This window comes from Sesamum indicum, linkage group LG8 (assembly GCF_026168435.1).
Source record: "Sesamum indicum cultivar Baizhima isolate 11 linkage group LG8, ASM2616843v1, whole genome shotgun sequence".
In the NCBI taxonomy this organism is placed as follows: Eukaryota; Viridiplantae; Streptophyta; class Magnoliopsida; order Lamiales; family Pedaliaceae; genus Sesamum; species Sesamum indicum.
Window position 1 is genome coordinate 16134863 of NC_142664.1, and position 17781 is coordinate 16152643.

At 36.2% G+C, this 17781-nt stretch overlaps 1 protein-coding gene across 1 annotated transcript; it reads left to right on the forward strand.

Moving 5' to 3' along the window:
• The first annotated feature begins 9689 nt into the window (after positions 1-9689).
• Positions 9690-17108, forward strand: LOC105179719 (RNA-directed DNA methylation 4-like). Its single transcript, XM_088883043.1, has 8 exons — positions 9690-9833; positions 10190-10257; positions 10460-10531; positions 12358-12728; positions 12931-13684; positions 14322-14561; positions 15124-16412; positions 16577-17108. The coding sequence occupies exons 1-4, from the start codon at positions 9728-9730 to the stop codon at positions 12367-12369; spliced, it is 258 nt and encodes an 85-aa protein (XP_088739169.1). The 5' UTR covers positions 9690-9727; the 3' UTR covers positions 12370-12728; positions 12931-13684; positions 14322-14561; positions 15124-16412; positions 16577-17108.
• Positions 17109-17781: the final 673 nt, after the last annotated feature.

The following is a 17781-nucleotide window of genomic DNA, read 5'->3' on the forward strand; positions in this document are numbered from 1 at the left end:
TCTGCATGGTGGTTTGGAAAATTCAGATGGTGCCTTTAGATTAAATGATAAATGGCTTTATATCCAAGTATAGAACATTTGCAATGAACTAACATAAAATGCCTAACCAACCTTGTGGGACAGAAGTGGTGCATAATTAGCAAAAGAAATTATGTTCTGAATTCATATGATAAGTTGCTCAAGGTGGTCTGAGTTCTATTTTGTTTAATTTCTCCAGAAATATATTTGTGTTTATAATCTCTTTGTGGTCATAATCCCTTTGCTGTGGGATCTTCCATGTTTCCTTCAAAAGGACAAGGAAAAACAATATGCACCCCAAAATGAAAAGCTCTAAAAGGATTAGTAGTTTACAAGTCCTTGTTAAAAGCTTTTCTTGAGGTATTGTGATTGTTTCGTGAGTTTTTTGATTAGCATGCGAGAATACTAAGTGAATAATGATTTATTTAGGCCTAAGAAAATTAAAGCTACTGAGAAGATTTCTGTATCTTCGTTTCACATGTATCTTTGATCTGCTTTGCACTGTAGATGCAGGCTTATTAAGGAGTTCTTCCATACCCTCGCATAGGATGGGCAGGATAAGGTCAGCTAATAGTGGGGTCTAGTTTGGATCTAGGTAATAGAACCGCCAGGATAATAGATCATATGCTCTGAATTTGTGGGTTGATCAGGCATAGTGCATGAGTTTTAATACATTTAGTGGGTAATGTTGTGACACTGCAGATTATCAGGAAACATGGAGTGTAAATGAATTTTTGAAAAGCATGAATTGTTCTGAAATAATTTACATGCCAAATGTATGTGATACATGAATTAAATATTGAAAAGCATATTTTTTTTTTTAAAAACTAATTTGCACACCAAGTATATGTGAAACACAATTGACAGATATGATGGTTTTTAGAATTCAATGGATCTTTTAGTAATTTAATATTCAGAAAAAGATGTCATATTTTGTTGTAACGAATCTTCCAATAGACGTTATTGGTGATATTCTTTTTTTTTAGTCAGTTTGGGTAAGATTGAAAGTGATGAGCTCCAGCTCAAATATTGTTTTATTTGGTAATTTACTGTGAAGATATGATCAACTACCCCCAAAACCTTTCTATTGTATTTGGTCTCTGAAATATGCAACATGTTAATAGATCTAGATCTGAAACTTTGAAATAATTAAGCAGGCTGTTCAATAACTTTTAATGAGTTGCCTATTATACTCTTGTTTTAATAACCATTGATCTTCTATTGTTAAAAAAAAAGAACGTTATAGATTTTAAATAATTTAATATATATTGTATTTATGTATATTTACACAGATAGCTCCTTTTGTGGGTGGCATGCTCACTCTGAGAGAAGACGAGTTTGGACAATCTTATTCTTATGCATGTTTGTTTATACTTTTATTTTTAATTTTTAATTTTAAAATAATAATTAAAGTAAAAAAGTATTTTTTTTTTATGTATTCTCACTGAAAATATGATGTACGTATTCTCACTGAAAATATGATGTTAATGTAAAATAATTTCACGCAAAAAGCTATATAAAGTTGAAATTGTGCAATTGTTACTAAAAATTGAATTAAAAAATTTGAAAGAAAGGAACAGAAAATTATAGATTTAAAACAAGAAATAAAGAGATAAAAAAGAAATAATATTTTCCTTTGTGTTATTGATTCTCCGCAATTGGGTTTCTGGGAAGTGTACATTTCTTCTCTCTAGTAAAGGGGTTTTTCCCCTCTCTCTCTTCCATCATCAACAAAATTGATCTTTCACTTCCAAGCACTTTGGCAAGCGACCACTGCCGGTACCCACTTCTGTTCCGGCGGCCCGTCGCAGCCCAACTCCATCATTTTCCCACCACCCACGCACCCGCACTCGCGTCTTTAGACTGCAACACTAACCCCCTTTTTCAACCAATCTGCTCAATTTCTCTCCGTCCGTCACCGTTGCCGGCGACCAGCGTCGACATTGGAGTCCCCTCACCCCCACGACTCTTTTCCGACCATCCCCCGGCTTTCTCCACCGGTCTTCGGCAGGACTGCAACGTCTCCACTTTTTTGCTCCTTTTCCCTTTCTACATTGGACACTTCTTTGGCCTGCCAGTGGGGGTTAGATTCCTTGATCCACTTGCTAGACTTCTTGTTTTTGGAATGATCTTAAGAGCTGGAGTTGGAAGTGGTTACCAAAGGTAGATTGTTGTTATGTATCTGCTTTTCTACTAAAGCTATTACCAATGCAGGTTTTCTCTTTGTATAAATGAATTAAACAAAGCATAAGTTGATAGAAACCGACATATGTTCTAAAGTCTTTCTTCTTTTGAGGAAATGAACTTTGTTGTCAATCAAATAGTTTAAGAACTCTACAGGTTTTGACATTTGTCTTGTTCCATGTTGACATATGTTTGAATTAATATCTTGGAATTGGTGGATGTTGTTCCGTCGCAACACCTGGAACCTTATAAATACACAATAGTGGGGGTTGAAGGTGTCGAGGCAAATAAATTTCAGATTTCTTGAACAATTAGTCCATTTTTTTAAAATTATAGGTTAGTCGTTGGCTCTTCCGCTCTATTTTCCTGAGCTCCTCAATCGCTTAAAACTTAGCACCTCATACCCTTCACTCATTCTATTATATGACGTGTTGCTGGGTTTGCTCGGTTCTTATGTGTTAATAGGGTTGTAATATGCTTGCCGGGAGGGGGCGAGGGAATTGGTACAGTAAGGGGATTGCTGTGGCCCTATACTTAGATGCCTTGCCGTAAATATGTTCTTTTAGTGTGTATACAAGAATAAGAAGTGCTATTTTAAAAGCTTATATATATTTGTGATGTTGAATATTGTAATATATAGGATGACATTTCAATCACTATCACTATCAGTCATGCTGGTGCAGTGCCTGAAGAAGAGATTGCCCTGCATTAAGTATTAACTTAAAATTGAACTAAGTCCTCTTGAAACTACATCTTGCCCATCTTCAGAATGTGACTGTACCTTGGCTCATATTTCATTTTATCTTGGTTTATTGCGTTGTTTTATTGTTAAATTATGAATTGAAAATATGGAGCAATGCAAAGGTCATTCTAATTCTCCCTTTGAAGATCAATGAACTTCATTTTGTTTGTTTCTTTCTCTGTTGCTTCTTCCCATTCTAAGAACAAGTAAAATGAAGTAAATGAAAGGGAAAAACCATGGTTGAGATCGTGCTGAGTAGTTTTATTGTCCAGATAATTATGACGGCCCTTTGCAATAGGTAAGAGGGTCACTGACAATAATCACGACGTGGAAATGATTTTTTAACTTGACATCTCTACGTGAACTATAATTTCATCTAGCCTTTGTCTTCAATTGCTAGCATTGCGAGTTTCAGGTCATTGTTTGTTTTATTTTCTTTAGAAAAGCAAGACGTCTTAGTGAGTGATTGATTGGAAATCTAAGTCTGTAACTCTTGATCAGTAGTCTGCAAGATACCAGGTGTATTTTCTTTATTAATCTTTGCAGTGCTTGCTAGATGATATATCATTAGTAAGAAAAATATTTGCAATTATTCATATGTTTCATAATTACTAATTGGACTGTTTCCATGCAGTTACCAATGGCCAGTAATGTTAACTTGGAAAGCTATATCTCACAGGACTAAAGGCTTTAGTGGAGCGGACGTTCAAGCACTTCTTTCTGGCACACAACTTGAAGTAGTTCATTTGCTCTTGGATAGGGAAGATGGCAGTGGAACTGGAAAGATGCCTATTATCACGGTTGCTCTTCTGGAGTCCATGGCATCCAAGGCTAAATGCCTAAATCATCAGTTTCAGAAGCTGAGAAGCGAATGTTGCACGGCATTTACAGCCAGTTTTTCAATTCAAAGTGGTCTGTCACTGAACAGGTATATCTCTCATCCTCTCTCATTGGTTCAGTTTGAATTTTAAAATTTATTGATAGTGTTGTATGTGAATGTGTAGTTTTAGAAGTAGTAGGTACATCTTAAAGATGAAGCTGTGCTAGCAAATTTAATATTTTATCGATTGGTAAAAAAACCATGATTGTCAATTTTGTTCGGTTATTGCTTATTATTTGGTGCAATTATGATAATGTTGGATTTTTGTTTTTATTTTACAATGTTAATTTATCGTAAATTGAACTTTTAGTACTTTCTTGGTTATTGAATATGTGCTAAACCACCATCCCATCAATAAATACTGTACATAAGTCTGAAGTGCCCATGCATATTACCTCCAAAGTCAACTACAACAGGGCAGTAAGTCAAGCAGAGCGATCCAAGCTGTTTAGACTGAGGCTCGGCTTAAACTTATTCGAGACTGCATTTTTTATTGTTTCTCTCTTGAATTTAAAAAGTTGAAAGCTATTCTGCACCCTCTATGAATGTTGAACGGAGCAAAATGTGTTAATCCCACATCTTTTTGTTATTAGTCTATAGCGTGAGTATACACAAACATCCATCAATGGCTGAATAAAGCATAATGTCTGAAGGCTACCAATGTCCATTTGTTTTAGTATGAAGAAAGTGTACATACTTGAGAAAAAACCACAACAGCTTTGAAATCTTTATGCTGTAATATTTGAAGAAAGAAACCCAGGGATATTAATTTGTTTTTTTTGTGCTTAGAATGCCATTGTTACGGACATGTCTAATTTTGTAACCTTACCCCCTCTCTTGGAGTATAATTGTAGAAACTTAAGATTGTTACCAGTCTTGTAATGGAGATTTAGTTTTCAAGAAATGGAACCTCATGTGATATACTGAAGATAATTGGTTTTGTTTTCTGTTGGCTTTAGTAGTTTAATGGTAACTCTCATCATCAAATCTAACATTAAATTCTATGATACGTTGTGTCAACAGCTAGTCATTGCTGGAGATGGGTACTAAAGATTTGGATTTTGTACAACTGAACCAATTAATTGGAAGAAAAGCTGGTGGGATATCAGTATATCCTTTCACACCATCAGTTCGAGGGAAGGAGGAGCCCTGTAGCCATATAATTGTTCGGGGCTAAGCTATGTCAGAACGTGTTGGAGATTTATTTACCCTGGTAATTCTGGTATTTTTCTTTGTAATTTAATTACATGCGAATTTCGAAAACCACCATTGTCACTCTTCAAGTTGGTGGAGGGCCATAACATTGTTATCATGATGTTTAAATGAATTTGTGTAAGATTCCTTTGAACTATGTCTAGGTAGGTGGAAAGTGATGATACTTGCAAGCCAATCTTTTTACATAAATAGTTTGTATAGTCTAATGTGACTAAGCCATGACTCTAGGTATACTGGGTCATGGCGTAGTTGAAGAGTGTTTTGGTAGGTTGAAAAGTGTTGATACTTATAAGCCAGAATTTTTAAATAAATAGTTTGTGTAGTTTACTATGACTAAGCCATGATCCAAGGTACCTATTGGAGTTCCTTCTCTCATTCCATGCAATGTACTCGTGTTTATAACTTTATATCTATTTCCGTTCATTTAGTTTGGTGTATTTCTTGTGCATCTCTCATGTTTATGTATACCTAATATCTACTTGGGGGAATACTAGTCACTTTTTATACAGGTACTTCTGTGCATATTTATATTTATTCCTTTTGTTCATGTCCTTTTTAAGCATGGTGCACTTCTCTATATATTATAAAGTTTAAGAAAAGGGACAAACTGATAAGTTAACATCTTACGCTTGTCAGGGCATGGTCCTCTATGTGTTCTTGTTTTGTACTGTTGCCTTGTGTTCTAGTTTTGGTCTTATTGAATTGAATGGTAGGTTGTGTTATTCTCTAATGAAACTAACTGTCAAAGCTCGATTGGGAAACATGCTTTGGTCCTCAACTGTCGCTTTCCTTATTAAATTTCTTAGAAACCGCTGGAGATTGATTGATTCGGTTGTTGAAACTGTCAACAGTAGGTCAACCATGTTCTTCAAGATGTTCAATTGTCCGAGCAGAAGTGTTTTAAGCAGTTTGTTTCTCAAAGCGAGGCAAGAATGCAGGTATATATTGATCTCTGGCAGAACTGAGACTAATTTGCCTTCTTCAACTAAGTCATGCTAATTGTTGATTTTCAGAATCGATTAAGAGGCAGGGACATAGCATTGCAGCTGCAAGGATGGATGTAAAGCTCAATGTTGCTGGTTGGATCTCTGAAAAAATGGGTGGTTTCAGGTTGATTTGTTTGGAGTCTAATTTTCACCTTTGATATTTGGAAAGCATGTTGATGTCTATAATATTATGAGATGCATCACCATCTGTTATATGACCAAGCCTTTGCTGGCCATTTGCTGAATTTTAGAAACTCGACTATAAACCATGATGGGTGTTTTGTTAATCGTGGGAAGTTAGCGTGCATGTGAGTTTTGTTTTGAATTACCTTTGCTAATTTGATAGATTATATTATTGTTAGCATTATACACTAGTATGCACTCTTTCACTTGATTATATAGAAACCTGGTGGAGATGAATCCATTATGTTTCTTGGCATCTGTTTATGCATGGATGTAGTGTCCAATCCATTTTAAGACCAACCTCAATTTCTTTCATGTGCGAAACTTTGAAATGGAGATGGGAAAAATAATAATTAGTACATCAAATTAATTTTCTTGTGCAGTAATTACAATGAAATAAAAGTATATATTGCTTTACTACTTCTATTTTGTGGGCTTTCTCTTGTGAGATCTTGCCAATTGCAAGCACAAGGGAGAGGGTGGAGGCTGAACAGTATTACCTGCAATAATTGTGGGCCAAAGAGTCCATTAGAGATTCTAGTTATGTGGGTGTTGGACAGTACCATGCAATGCAATGGTCAGTCAAAGTAAATTACTACTGTCTTGCATTGTGAATCCTAAAATGATGTTTTCTTGGCCATAGTTTTTCTATATTATAACTCTTTTGAGTGTAGTGTTGAGCAGTCAAGGATTTGTCTTTTAAAGCTTTAGACCACCAAAGGATATGAGTAATTTCTCATAACGGTCCCTTTTATTGTCATGTTGTAGTCAAGGAACTGAACACCAAGAGGATTCTTGTACGAGATGTGGAGACAGTTAATAGCTCAGACCATACATTTGATGTGCTGCGATTTTTTGTGGTACGAGATGTGGAGACAGTTACTAGCTCAGACCATACAACCCCCGTTCTTGACACCATCCCAATTTTCAGGGACGTGTTCTCTTCCCTTTTTACTTTTCGTTCCATTGTTTGAGTGGGTTTCTGTGCATAGATTGAGGACAATGCATCATGCATGTGCTTGTTGTGGGCAGAGGTATGTTGTTCTTTGTGGTTGTGATTGGTTTTTGGAAACGTGGTTGGATAGTCATTGTAGCACGATTCTTGCGAAATTGGTTGTGTTGCTGGAAATCTGAAAGTTGAAATTCATATTAATGTGTGGAATGTGGATGTGTGGGATGTGAAATTTTTTGTTTGGTGGCTGAAAAGTTTTATTGAACACCAACTTGTTAATGAAGTTAGTGTGTCTTGAGAAAAATATGTGAATTATCTTGTGGTAGTTGCTGAATTTTCAGATTGTCATCTTGAGATATCCCTTAGATTAATAGGAATTTTGGTTTAAGTCGAGATAAGTAAGAGAAACGGATGCTTGTGGCATATTAAAAAAACCCAAAAAAAAAAAAGGAAAATTGTGTTAACTATGTTCCATTGACTGCATCAAATTAACAATGTTCAAGAATCAACACAACAACCCTTTGTGTGAGCTTTTGGGCCAAAGCACTTCCATTTCAATAGTGCTTCTCTATTTATTTTGATTGAGGGCGTCAAACTTAGTGTGTCCATTCTAGAACTTGCTTGCGTAATACATTTTGAGACCACATTCTTGTTAGATTGGTGTATGAAAGTGATAAGGGCACTTAGGAAAAACCCATTGACTTGAACAGAGCCTACCTTGAATTCACCCATAGAAAAACTCATTTGAGCCTTTGCTTTTCTTTTCTTGGTTAAACCACGTTATAAGCTTGACTATCCCCTTTTTGGTTATTTCCTAAAGTGATATTGAACCCATTCAAGGGCATGGTGTTGGCTTGGTTGCTTTTAAGTTGACATGGAAGTGAATTAATGTATTCAAGCTGCATACACGGATGCATCGTTAGCCCTAAGGGAAAGGAAAAAAAATGGAAAGTGAAAATTGAAAAAAAACAAAAGAGAAGAAAAGTAATGAATAGAGAGGAAAAAAAAGAAGGAAAAGAAAAAAAAGGAGAAAATGGGAAAAAAAGAGAAGAAAAATGATGAAACAGAGGAAAAAAAAGGAGAAAAAAGAAAAGATTACAAAAAAGATGGAGGAAAAGAAAAAAAAAGGAGAAGAAGGATGGTGAAACGGAGGAAAAAAGAAGGGGGAAAAAGAAAAGGAGGAAAAGATGCAGGAGATGCAATAAACATAAGAATTTCACGAGTTTTGACTGTTCAAAGCACTTGAATTAAGTCGAACGAAAATGCGCTGGAAGGATAAGCAACTAGGTTGGCATTGTGCCTTTGAATTCATAAGCCAAAGTTCGACCTATCTTTTGCCACACCTTGTCCTAAGCCCCATTACAACCCATCGAAAGACCCTTTGATTCATGCATTAATTTGCATTTCGTTCGTGGTGGAGATTTGATTCACAAGCAAGCCTATGGTAATGGCATTCTATGTATTGACTTGAGTGAAACCCGAATTCTTCAACACCTTATGTTATGAGTGATTACAATGACATCGTTGTGAGAACCCTTGTGAGAGTGTTGAGACTTGTTTCATTTGGTTTTGATGAAGTCAATGGGATACCTGCGTGTTGAATGTTGTGCTACAAGTGCTTGTTCTCAATATTGCTATCTCTTCTTAAACTATTAAGTCATATTAGTGTAGGGGATATACTTGAGTGACATGAAACGAAATTTGAGAATTGCTACTGGATCAAGACATGCTTGTGTTTGGATCAAGACATGCTTGATGTCAAGAATGGTTTTTGTGTGTGGAATCTGATAAGATATATTTTAGTGCTCCTATGCATGCACTTTTTCAAGTGATTGGGAAGGATCTTATTGCATGGATTGTCGATGTTAAGTTACCCCAAATTCATGGGAAGGAGCGTAAGGTAAGTTATAGGCGGCAAATTCAGCTCTTGTGTTATTGTGCTTGGTGGAATTTAGTCTAAAGTTCAGAGATAGCATGTCTTATACTTAATGTTGTCTATCATGTGCCTCTTTATTTGTGTTACTAATAATTATTTCACTAATGGGATCAAGAGAAGTCTTTAGGTATCACATACTACTTTACTCTTCTTCTTGTCCATATGGGTGTCAAGTTATCAATATTTTTCTCATCCAAAACGCTGAGGGTGGAGTTAATCCTAATTGCTTAAATTCGCTCTCTGCAGAAAGAGTAATTGTAAAAATGTTGAAACTATTATGGTCGTCTTTATCAACGGAGAAATGTGCTTATGTCATATGTTAAAGAATGATATGTGAAAACCGATTGTGCTATTTCTAAGAGTGCATATGTGAAAATCTTTCAATTGACAGCATGGAGAGTTCATGACCTGTGTCGTCTGCATTGGCTTCTGTAACTCATAAACTGAACCTTGAAAATTGATTCAAATCACCTTCATGGCCGAGAGGTCGTTAGGTGCGCTGAGCATGGACACGCCCAGTTATTTTTATGGTTAAATGAAAAGCTTTCAGTTTGCCATCAATGCCTTTTGTAAGTACCAATGTTTTTTGTTTTCGATTTCAGTGTCTTCTTATAAAGATTGAAGATTTAAAATGTTGGATACTTTTGAGTATAGGTTGGAAATTCACGAGATTCCATTCAAGTCGCCGCCGCTTGACTTTGGAAAGCTATCAATATCTGATGCTTCTCTGATAATAGGTATGTTCACACTTGGTTTTGGCTGAAAAAGCATTTTTGGCCCAATTAAATCTAATTTTCTTTTACATTTGGTTGGGTTAGTTCTGAAGTTACTACCACTTGTAAATGCTTGTCAAGTTAAATATTGTCAGTTGTTCAGAAAAAGTAAATTGTCGCTGTTTTTCATTGTGAATCCTAAAATTGCTCTTTCCTTGGCCATACTTTTTCAATATTATAACTATTTTGACTGTTGAGTAGTCAAGTGTCTTTTAAAGCTTTAAACCACCAAAGAATAACCAAAAAATACGATTAGTTCCTCTTAACGGCACCTTTCATTGTCTTGTTTCCTAATGGCACCTTTTATTGTCTTGTTGTAGTGCACGAACTGAAGATCACGAAGATTCTTGTACGACATGCGGAGGCAGTTAATAGCAGACTTTTCGTGGTAAGTTGTTTGGGTGTTGTGCTTGGTGTGTGGATGGGCATAAAAATTAGTCTTCTGATCTATCTTGTGTGCTTGTCATTTCTCTTTTTGCAGCCCATTCTAGGACATCTTTGTAATCATCTTTTCGTATGTAGAATGATAGAATTGTGTTGTTGACTTGCACTTGCTAAGACTGATGTGCTTACTTTTGTTTGATGACAAGCCTAATCCATCTCATGATTTGAAATCTAAAGAGAAAAATGAAGAGGGAAGACGCAACATTAAGACTGTGAAAGTATGTTCTCATCTCCCTCTCTCTCTTACATACTGCCTTGATCTCTTGTCCACTAGTATTGCTGAACAGTCCCTTGTTGTCTTCACCTTAATTATGGGGACTTCTAGTTTTACTTTATTGCTTGTGGCAGAATATATTCATATTACTACAATTATTCTTTTCCCCATCACACAGTGTGATTTAAATGTGGCCTCCAAGTTGGTATCTGTTTGAGGAAAAGTGAGATGTTGTACAGAAATTTACTTATTTGTTTGGATCAATAAGGGGAAGATAGGGGAAGGTGTAGTTGCTTTCCAAGGGGATGTATGATACTTATTCGGTGGACTTGTTTACTTCAACCTAAAGGAAGTAGTTGTGTGGTACTCCTTATTTGATACTATAGAAATAAAGCAGGGAGGAAAGATTGATTTTTTATGTTTACACGTTCAATATCTTCTTTCTTTTTTATGAAAAATGCAAATTAAGGGGTGACTCTGCTTTTGCTCCTAGACAGGATGGGAAAAATGGCTTTAGAGGGTTTCCTATACTTTAAATTTTCTTATACTTTAACTAGCTTCAGAACAGGAAACAAGGTGATGTACTGTGTTTTGCAATAAATTTTTCTTATACTTTAACTAGTTTCAGAATGGATCATGTATCCAGATCCCGAGGTTTTTTAGACATTGGCAATATGGAAAAGAAATCATAGAGGAAACTGGTGTGTGATTTAAGTGTTTAAGAGATCTGTACATTTGGAAATTGTTATAGGCATTAGGGATTTGGTGAGATTCAAAGGTAACAGTAACAATAAGACTTGGGGGGGGGGGAGGAAGTCATCGTGAATTTTTGTTGCGACACTCTGGTTGTGGAGAAGTTGTGCGATACATTGCTGCATATACTCCACTTCGAGTAACTCTGGTACCACACAGTGTAAACCTTGTCTCGTAGTGAATATTTCTGTTTTGGCATGATATTGTATTTTTATTCAGAGTTTTGTGTTGTTTTGTAACATTTTGTATCTGAAGTAAGCAACTCGAATTTAAACCAATTTGATGTCTGGTTTCTCTAAGATTTATCCTCCATTGTCCAACACTGACACTTTGAAGAGCACCTCACTACCGCCATCACCATCACCACTACAACAATCAATCACCATCATGAAATTAAAAAAATTATTAGCATATACTGTGAATGCAAATATTTGGTTTATCTGGCTGACAGAAGCTTTGGTTATATTTTACTCATTCCCATTTGCATATACTTTGCTATTCTGGAATGATGTCTTATGGCTTTTGCTTAATGCTATGCTTTAGTTTTAAAGCCAGGAAAACGAGAATGCAATGCGTAAATATATTTTTATTGAGGTAACGGAGAGATAACCTTTTGCGTAGAACTTGTGTCAAGGGGGTCAACCCCTTTTAGGTATGGTACTGATAACAGTTTTGTGCAGTAGTGATCCTAGAACTTTTATGATCGGAAAGCTATGTTCTTTCATTGTTAGATAGGTTGGGGAGGCCGCATTATATTTTCTGGCATTGGTGCATTAGTCTCTCAACTTGAATATTACATGCATGTAGCTCTTGTGGTTATATTATTTGAGAAATCTTGTGATGTAACTTAAGAGTATGTTAATGATGTATACTTGGTCCGCATTTTTCCTTGATGCCTTTCCCTTTGTGGGGTTTTCTGAGTTTAGATGCAAATAATTAAAGTTGCACAACAAATTCATACATGATCACTTAATATAAGAAACTAGTCATCCTTGATAATACATATTTAAACACGCAAATATTGGATTGGCCGACTATTTGCTGAATTATATAGTAAATCTTCAATGACTTTTGTAGATGAAAGATTGACAAAAAACACTGAATTAATGGCAAAAGACGGCAGAGCCAATTCGGGTTCAGGGTCGAGACCAATGTCCTCATGCGGTCGTCTTTGGTTAATGGTGGAACTGCGTGTGGCCTGGTGAGACGACAAGTGGGTTTTGCCCATCAGCTTCTCACAGAGGCCACCTCAAGTAAGGCAAGTGGGTTTTGCCCATCAGCTTCTTGCCCATCTTCGAAAGCCTATCAGCAGCCAGTGTCTTAGCTACTGCTTCTGACTCCTACAGTGGCTTCTTCGAAGCAGGCGCTGCAAGAGAATGAAGCGAAGGATCCCAACCCGGGACAAACTGTTTGAGCACCGTTATTGAGAAATCAAGCGAATATATGTGGTACGTTTCGCTGGATTACTGAGTTTAAGGGTAGCTTATTGATTCAGTTTGAATTTTAAAACTTATTGATAGTTTTGTACGTGAATGTGCAGTTTTGGAAGAAGTATAGTAGGTACATCTTAATGATGAAGTTGTGCTAGCAAATTTAATATTTTATCGATTAGTAAAAGAATCCATGATTGTCAATTCGCGAAATTTGTAGGGTCATGGAACTAGTGACGAGGAAGATGTTCCTCTGGATTATGCAATTAGCTCTTAATTTGAAGCTTGTGTTGCCTTACATTAACCATGCCTTCCCATGCAAGCAAATTCAGTTGCTGAGGAATCAAGAGTTGGCTCTGAGAAACTGTTCTCCAAACCAGTTAGGATTTCTCTCTGAAGCACCTCTATATTTGGAGATTGAGCAATCCCTGGGTTTTCTTGACCATTTAATGTTGGGAAGCCCTGCTTCTCCTGTGAGAAAAATCCTGCTGGAGAGTGGTCTGGGCTATGTTCTTGTTGGTTGCAGGGATTGAAGTGAGCTCCTCCAGCCTCAGTTTAGTATTGGACTATAATTTTGTAACTTTACGCCTACCCTTGGAGTATAATTGTTGAAACTTCAGGTTGTTACCAGTCTTGCAATGAAAATTTAGTTCTCAAGAAATGGAACTCATGTGATATACTGAAGATAATTGGTTTTGTTTTCTGTTGGCTTTACTAGTTTCATGGTAACTTTCATCATCAAATCAAACATTAAATTGATATGGTATGCGGTGTCAAAAGCCAGTCATTGCTGGAGATGGGTACTAAAGATTTGGATTTTGTACAACTGAACCAATTAAGGAAGAAAAGCTGGTGGGATATCACTATATCCTGTCACACCATCAGTTCGAGGGAAGGAGGAGCCCTGCAGCCATATAATTGTTCGAGGGTGAGGCAAAGCTCTGTCAGGACGTGTTGAAGATTTATTTACCCTGGTAATTCTGGTATTTTTTTTTTGTAATTTAATTACATGCGAATTTCGAACCTCACCATTGTATCTTTTCAAGTTGGTGGAGGGTTATAACTTTGTTATCGTGATGTTTGAATGAAATTTGTGTAAGATTTCTATGAACTATTTTGTAGAATACTGCATAGGTAGGTTGAAAAGTGGTGGTGCTTGCAAACCAATTCTTTCCATAAATAGTTTGTATAGTCTATTGTGACTAAGCCATGACCCAAGGTGTGGGTCATGGCTTAACTGAAAAGTGTGTTGGTAGTTTTTTTACAGGTACATGTGTGCAAATTTATATTCATTCCTTTTGTTCGTGTTCTTTTTAAGCATGGTGCACTTCTCTATATATTAGAAGGTTTAAGAAAGGGGACGAACTGATGAGTTAACATCTTATGTTGGTCAGGGCTTGGTCCCCTATGTGTCTAGTTTTGTTTTGTTGCCTTGTGTTCTAGTTTTGGTCTTTTATTGAATTAAATGGTAGGTTTTGTCGTTTTCTAATGAAACCAACTGTCAAGCTCAATGGGACAACATGATTTTGTCCTCAACTGTTGCTTTCCTTTTCAAATTTATCAGAAGCAGCTGAAGTTGATTGATTCGGTTGTTCAAATTATCAACTGTAGGTCAACCGTGTTCTTCAAGATGTTCAATTGACTGACCAGAAGCGTTTTAAGCAGTTTGTTTCTCAAAGCAAAGCAAGAATGGAGATTGATCTCTGACAGAACTGAGACTAATTTGCCTTCTTCAACTAAGTCATGTTAATTGTTGATTCCCACAATAGGTTAAGAGGCAAGTGGACATAGCATTGCACTGCAAGGATGGATGCAAAGCTCAGTGTTGCATGTTGGATCTCTGAACAGATGGTTGGTGTCAGGTTAATTTGTTTGGAGTCTAATTTTCACCTTTGATATTTGGGAAGCATGTTGATGTCGTATAATATTATGAGATGCATTACCATCTGTTATATAGACTAAGCGTTTGCTAGCCATTGACTGAATTTTAGAAACTAGGCTAAACAATGATAGGTGTTTTGTTAATTGTGGGAAGTTGAAGCGCATGTGAATTTTGTTTTGAATTAGCTTTGCTACTTTGATAGATAACATTATTGTTAACATTATACACTAGTATGCACTCTTTCACTTGATTATAGGAACCTGGTGAGATGAATCCATTATGTTTCTCGGCATCTGTTTATGCATGGATGTAGCGTCCAATCCTTTTTAAGACCAACCTCAAGATTCTTTCACGTGGAATACTTTGTAATGGAGATAGGAAAATAAACAATTAGTACTTTAGTAACCGTGAACGATGGCTAGCACCAATCATTGCTCTCCACTATGCAAGTACAGCTGGTGCTTGTGTGGAGTATTGAGGATTAATGTTTCTAATTGTTGTTTGTTACCTAATATTTGACGTACTTTTCAGGTGGAGCAATGAACCACAAATTCAGATAATTTCCAAGAAGCGTTCTCCAAGGCAAAGAAGCATTGAAACAAAAATACAGCATGCATGGTGTTCTGGAAAGTAAGATTTACGACTTATATGACCTTTATGTTGAGGTAATATATCAGCTTTTAATACTTCCGTTCGATGAATATTGTTGTACTGATATACCTAACTTGCTAATTTCATTCCAAAACTTGAAGAAGATTCAGGCCCGCCTGTCACAAAGCTGTATGAAGAGGTAACTGGAATATGCGTGGTCCAGAATAGGTCCATTGTTTATGTGGAGGAACATAAATGCATTCGTGTAGATGGGAAAGTTGTGATTATGACCCTGTATTTTCTCACGTATTCTAGAGATTAGTTTGCCTCTTAAGTGAGAAATTGAAATGTTTGAACCTGCATTTTACCTCCTCGACGTAGATGCTACTACACACTGATATTGAAGCTATACATTCCTCCTATTTTGCAAGTGGGGTTTCACATTTTAGAGTGCACAAGAGATAACCAGTATTTGTTGCATCATTTGTGCTGCCACTAATACAGAATTGACATGGAGGGTGGCATTTCTGAGAACGAAAAGAGAGTTGCAGTGTAAAACCTGGGAATGTAAAATAGGGATGCCCAACAATTTGATTCTATTGCTTTTTTAGATTGAGGAACACCACCTCCTATTAGTACACTAGAAGAGGAGTCAGCGTAGCACGAACTTTATGTTGTCAAAATCATGTAATACTTGTAGCACTAGTGATGGTCTGTTTGGGGGGATAAATCATGCGGATAAACAGAAAATACAAAAACTTTTCCCATTGTTGTTGGATTTAGACATATAAGATGCCTAGAAAATGATGATTTGACGGGAGGATAAGTATCTCTCGGCTCCTTTGAGTTATTTGGATTAACATTTTATAAAATTTTCCATTGATCATTAGAAAATAGAAACAAGCAGGTATTCTTAGTCAAGAGTCCGTAAGAAATTCTAGGTATGTGGTTGTTGGACAATACCATGCAATGGAATGCTTAGTCCTGCCGCTGTTTTGCATTGTGTGTCCTAAATTGTTGTTTTCTTGGGCATACTTTTTGAATATTAACTCTTTTGAGTGTTGAGCAATCAAGGACTTGTCTTTTAAAGCTTATTGACTTATTAATTTAACGGCACCTTTTATTGACTTATTGTAGTCAAGGAACTGAAGAAGGAGAAGATTCTAGTACGAGATGCGGAGACAGTTACTAGCTTACACCATACATTTGATGTGTTGCGATCTTTTGTGGTAAGTTGTTCGGGTGTCATGTTATAAATACATGACCTCTTTGTGCTTGGCGTGTGAGGATGGGCATAAAAATTAGTCTTTGGATCTTGTGTACTTCTCATTTCTCTTTTTGCAGCAAATTCTAGTACATCTTTGTAAGCATCATGCTGTTTGTACAATGATAGGACTACGTTGTTGAGTTGCAGTTGCTAAGACCAACCTAATCCATCTGATGACAACCTAATCCATATGATGACAGCCTAATCCATCTGATGATTTGAAATCTAAAGAGAAAAATGAAGAGAGAAGATGCAACATTAAAGCTGACAAAGTATGTTCTCGCTTACTTATCTCTCTCTCTCTCTCTCTCTGTCTCTCGCATACCGCTTGATCTCTCGTCCACTAGTATTCCAGGAGAGTCGCTTTTTGTCTTCACTTTAATTATGCGGACTTCTAGTTTTAGATCAATAAGGGGAAGATGAAAGGGGAAGAGTAGTTGCTTTTCAAGGCGAGGAATGATACTTATTCTGTGGACTCCTTTAGTTCAACCTAAAGGAAGGAGTTGTGTGGTACTTCTCCTTGCTTGATATCATAGAAATAAAGTAGGGAAGAAAGATTGATTTTTTATGTTTACACGTTCAAAATCATCTCTTTTTTATGGAAAAGAAAGCAAATTATAGAGGAAATTATATAGTTGATTTTTGTTGCAAAATTTAATTTGTGGAGATGTGCGATATATTGTTGCATATACTCCACTTAGATTAACTTTGTTAATATATAGTGTAAATCGTTGTCTCATAGTGAGTATTTTTTTTTAAGCATGATATTGTATTTTTATTCAGAGTTCTGTTTTATGCTATAACATTTTGTATCTGAAGTAAGCAACTCAAACTTAAACCAAGTTGATGTCTAGTTTCTCTGGAATGTATCCTCCATTGTCTGACCAATACTTGAAGAGCACCTCACTATCAACATCACCATCACCACTACAACCCACTATCACCATCATGAAATTAAAATAACATATTAGCATATGCTGTGAATGCAATATTTGGTTTATTTGGTTGACGGAAGGTTTGGTTATATTTTATTTGTTTCCATTTGCATATACTTTGTTGTTCTAGTACGATGTGTTATGAATTTTGCTTAATGCTATGCGTTAGTTTTAAAGCCATATTGTAGAAACTTGTGTGAAGGGGGTCAACCCCTTCTTTTTATTGGTGCAGATCAGTGATTTAAACGTAACCAAACAGGAATTAAAACTTTTCATGGAAATGTATTGGCACCAAATGGTGGATTCAAGGTTAGCATTTTTTATTTGTGGCAAGATTTTGGCTATTTTGATACTTATCTTGACTTATCTTGAGTAGTAGTTCCTCAATGATTGTTA

Excerpts from the sequence above, each read along its gene's own strand:
- LOC105179719 (XM_088883043.1), top strand. The coding sequence starts at position 9,728 with ATGTTGGATACTTTTGAGTATAGGTTGGAAATTCACGAGATTCCATTC. Across the intron at positions 9,834-10,189 it reads TGATGCTTCTCTGATAATAG|TGCACGAACTGAAGATCACG; the intron begins GTATGTTCACAC and ends GTCTTGTTGTAG. Across the intron at positions 10,258-10,459 it reads TTAATAGCAGACTTTTCGTG|CCTAATCCATCTCATGATTT; the intron begins GTAAGTTGTTTG and ends TTTGATGACAAG.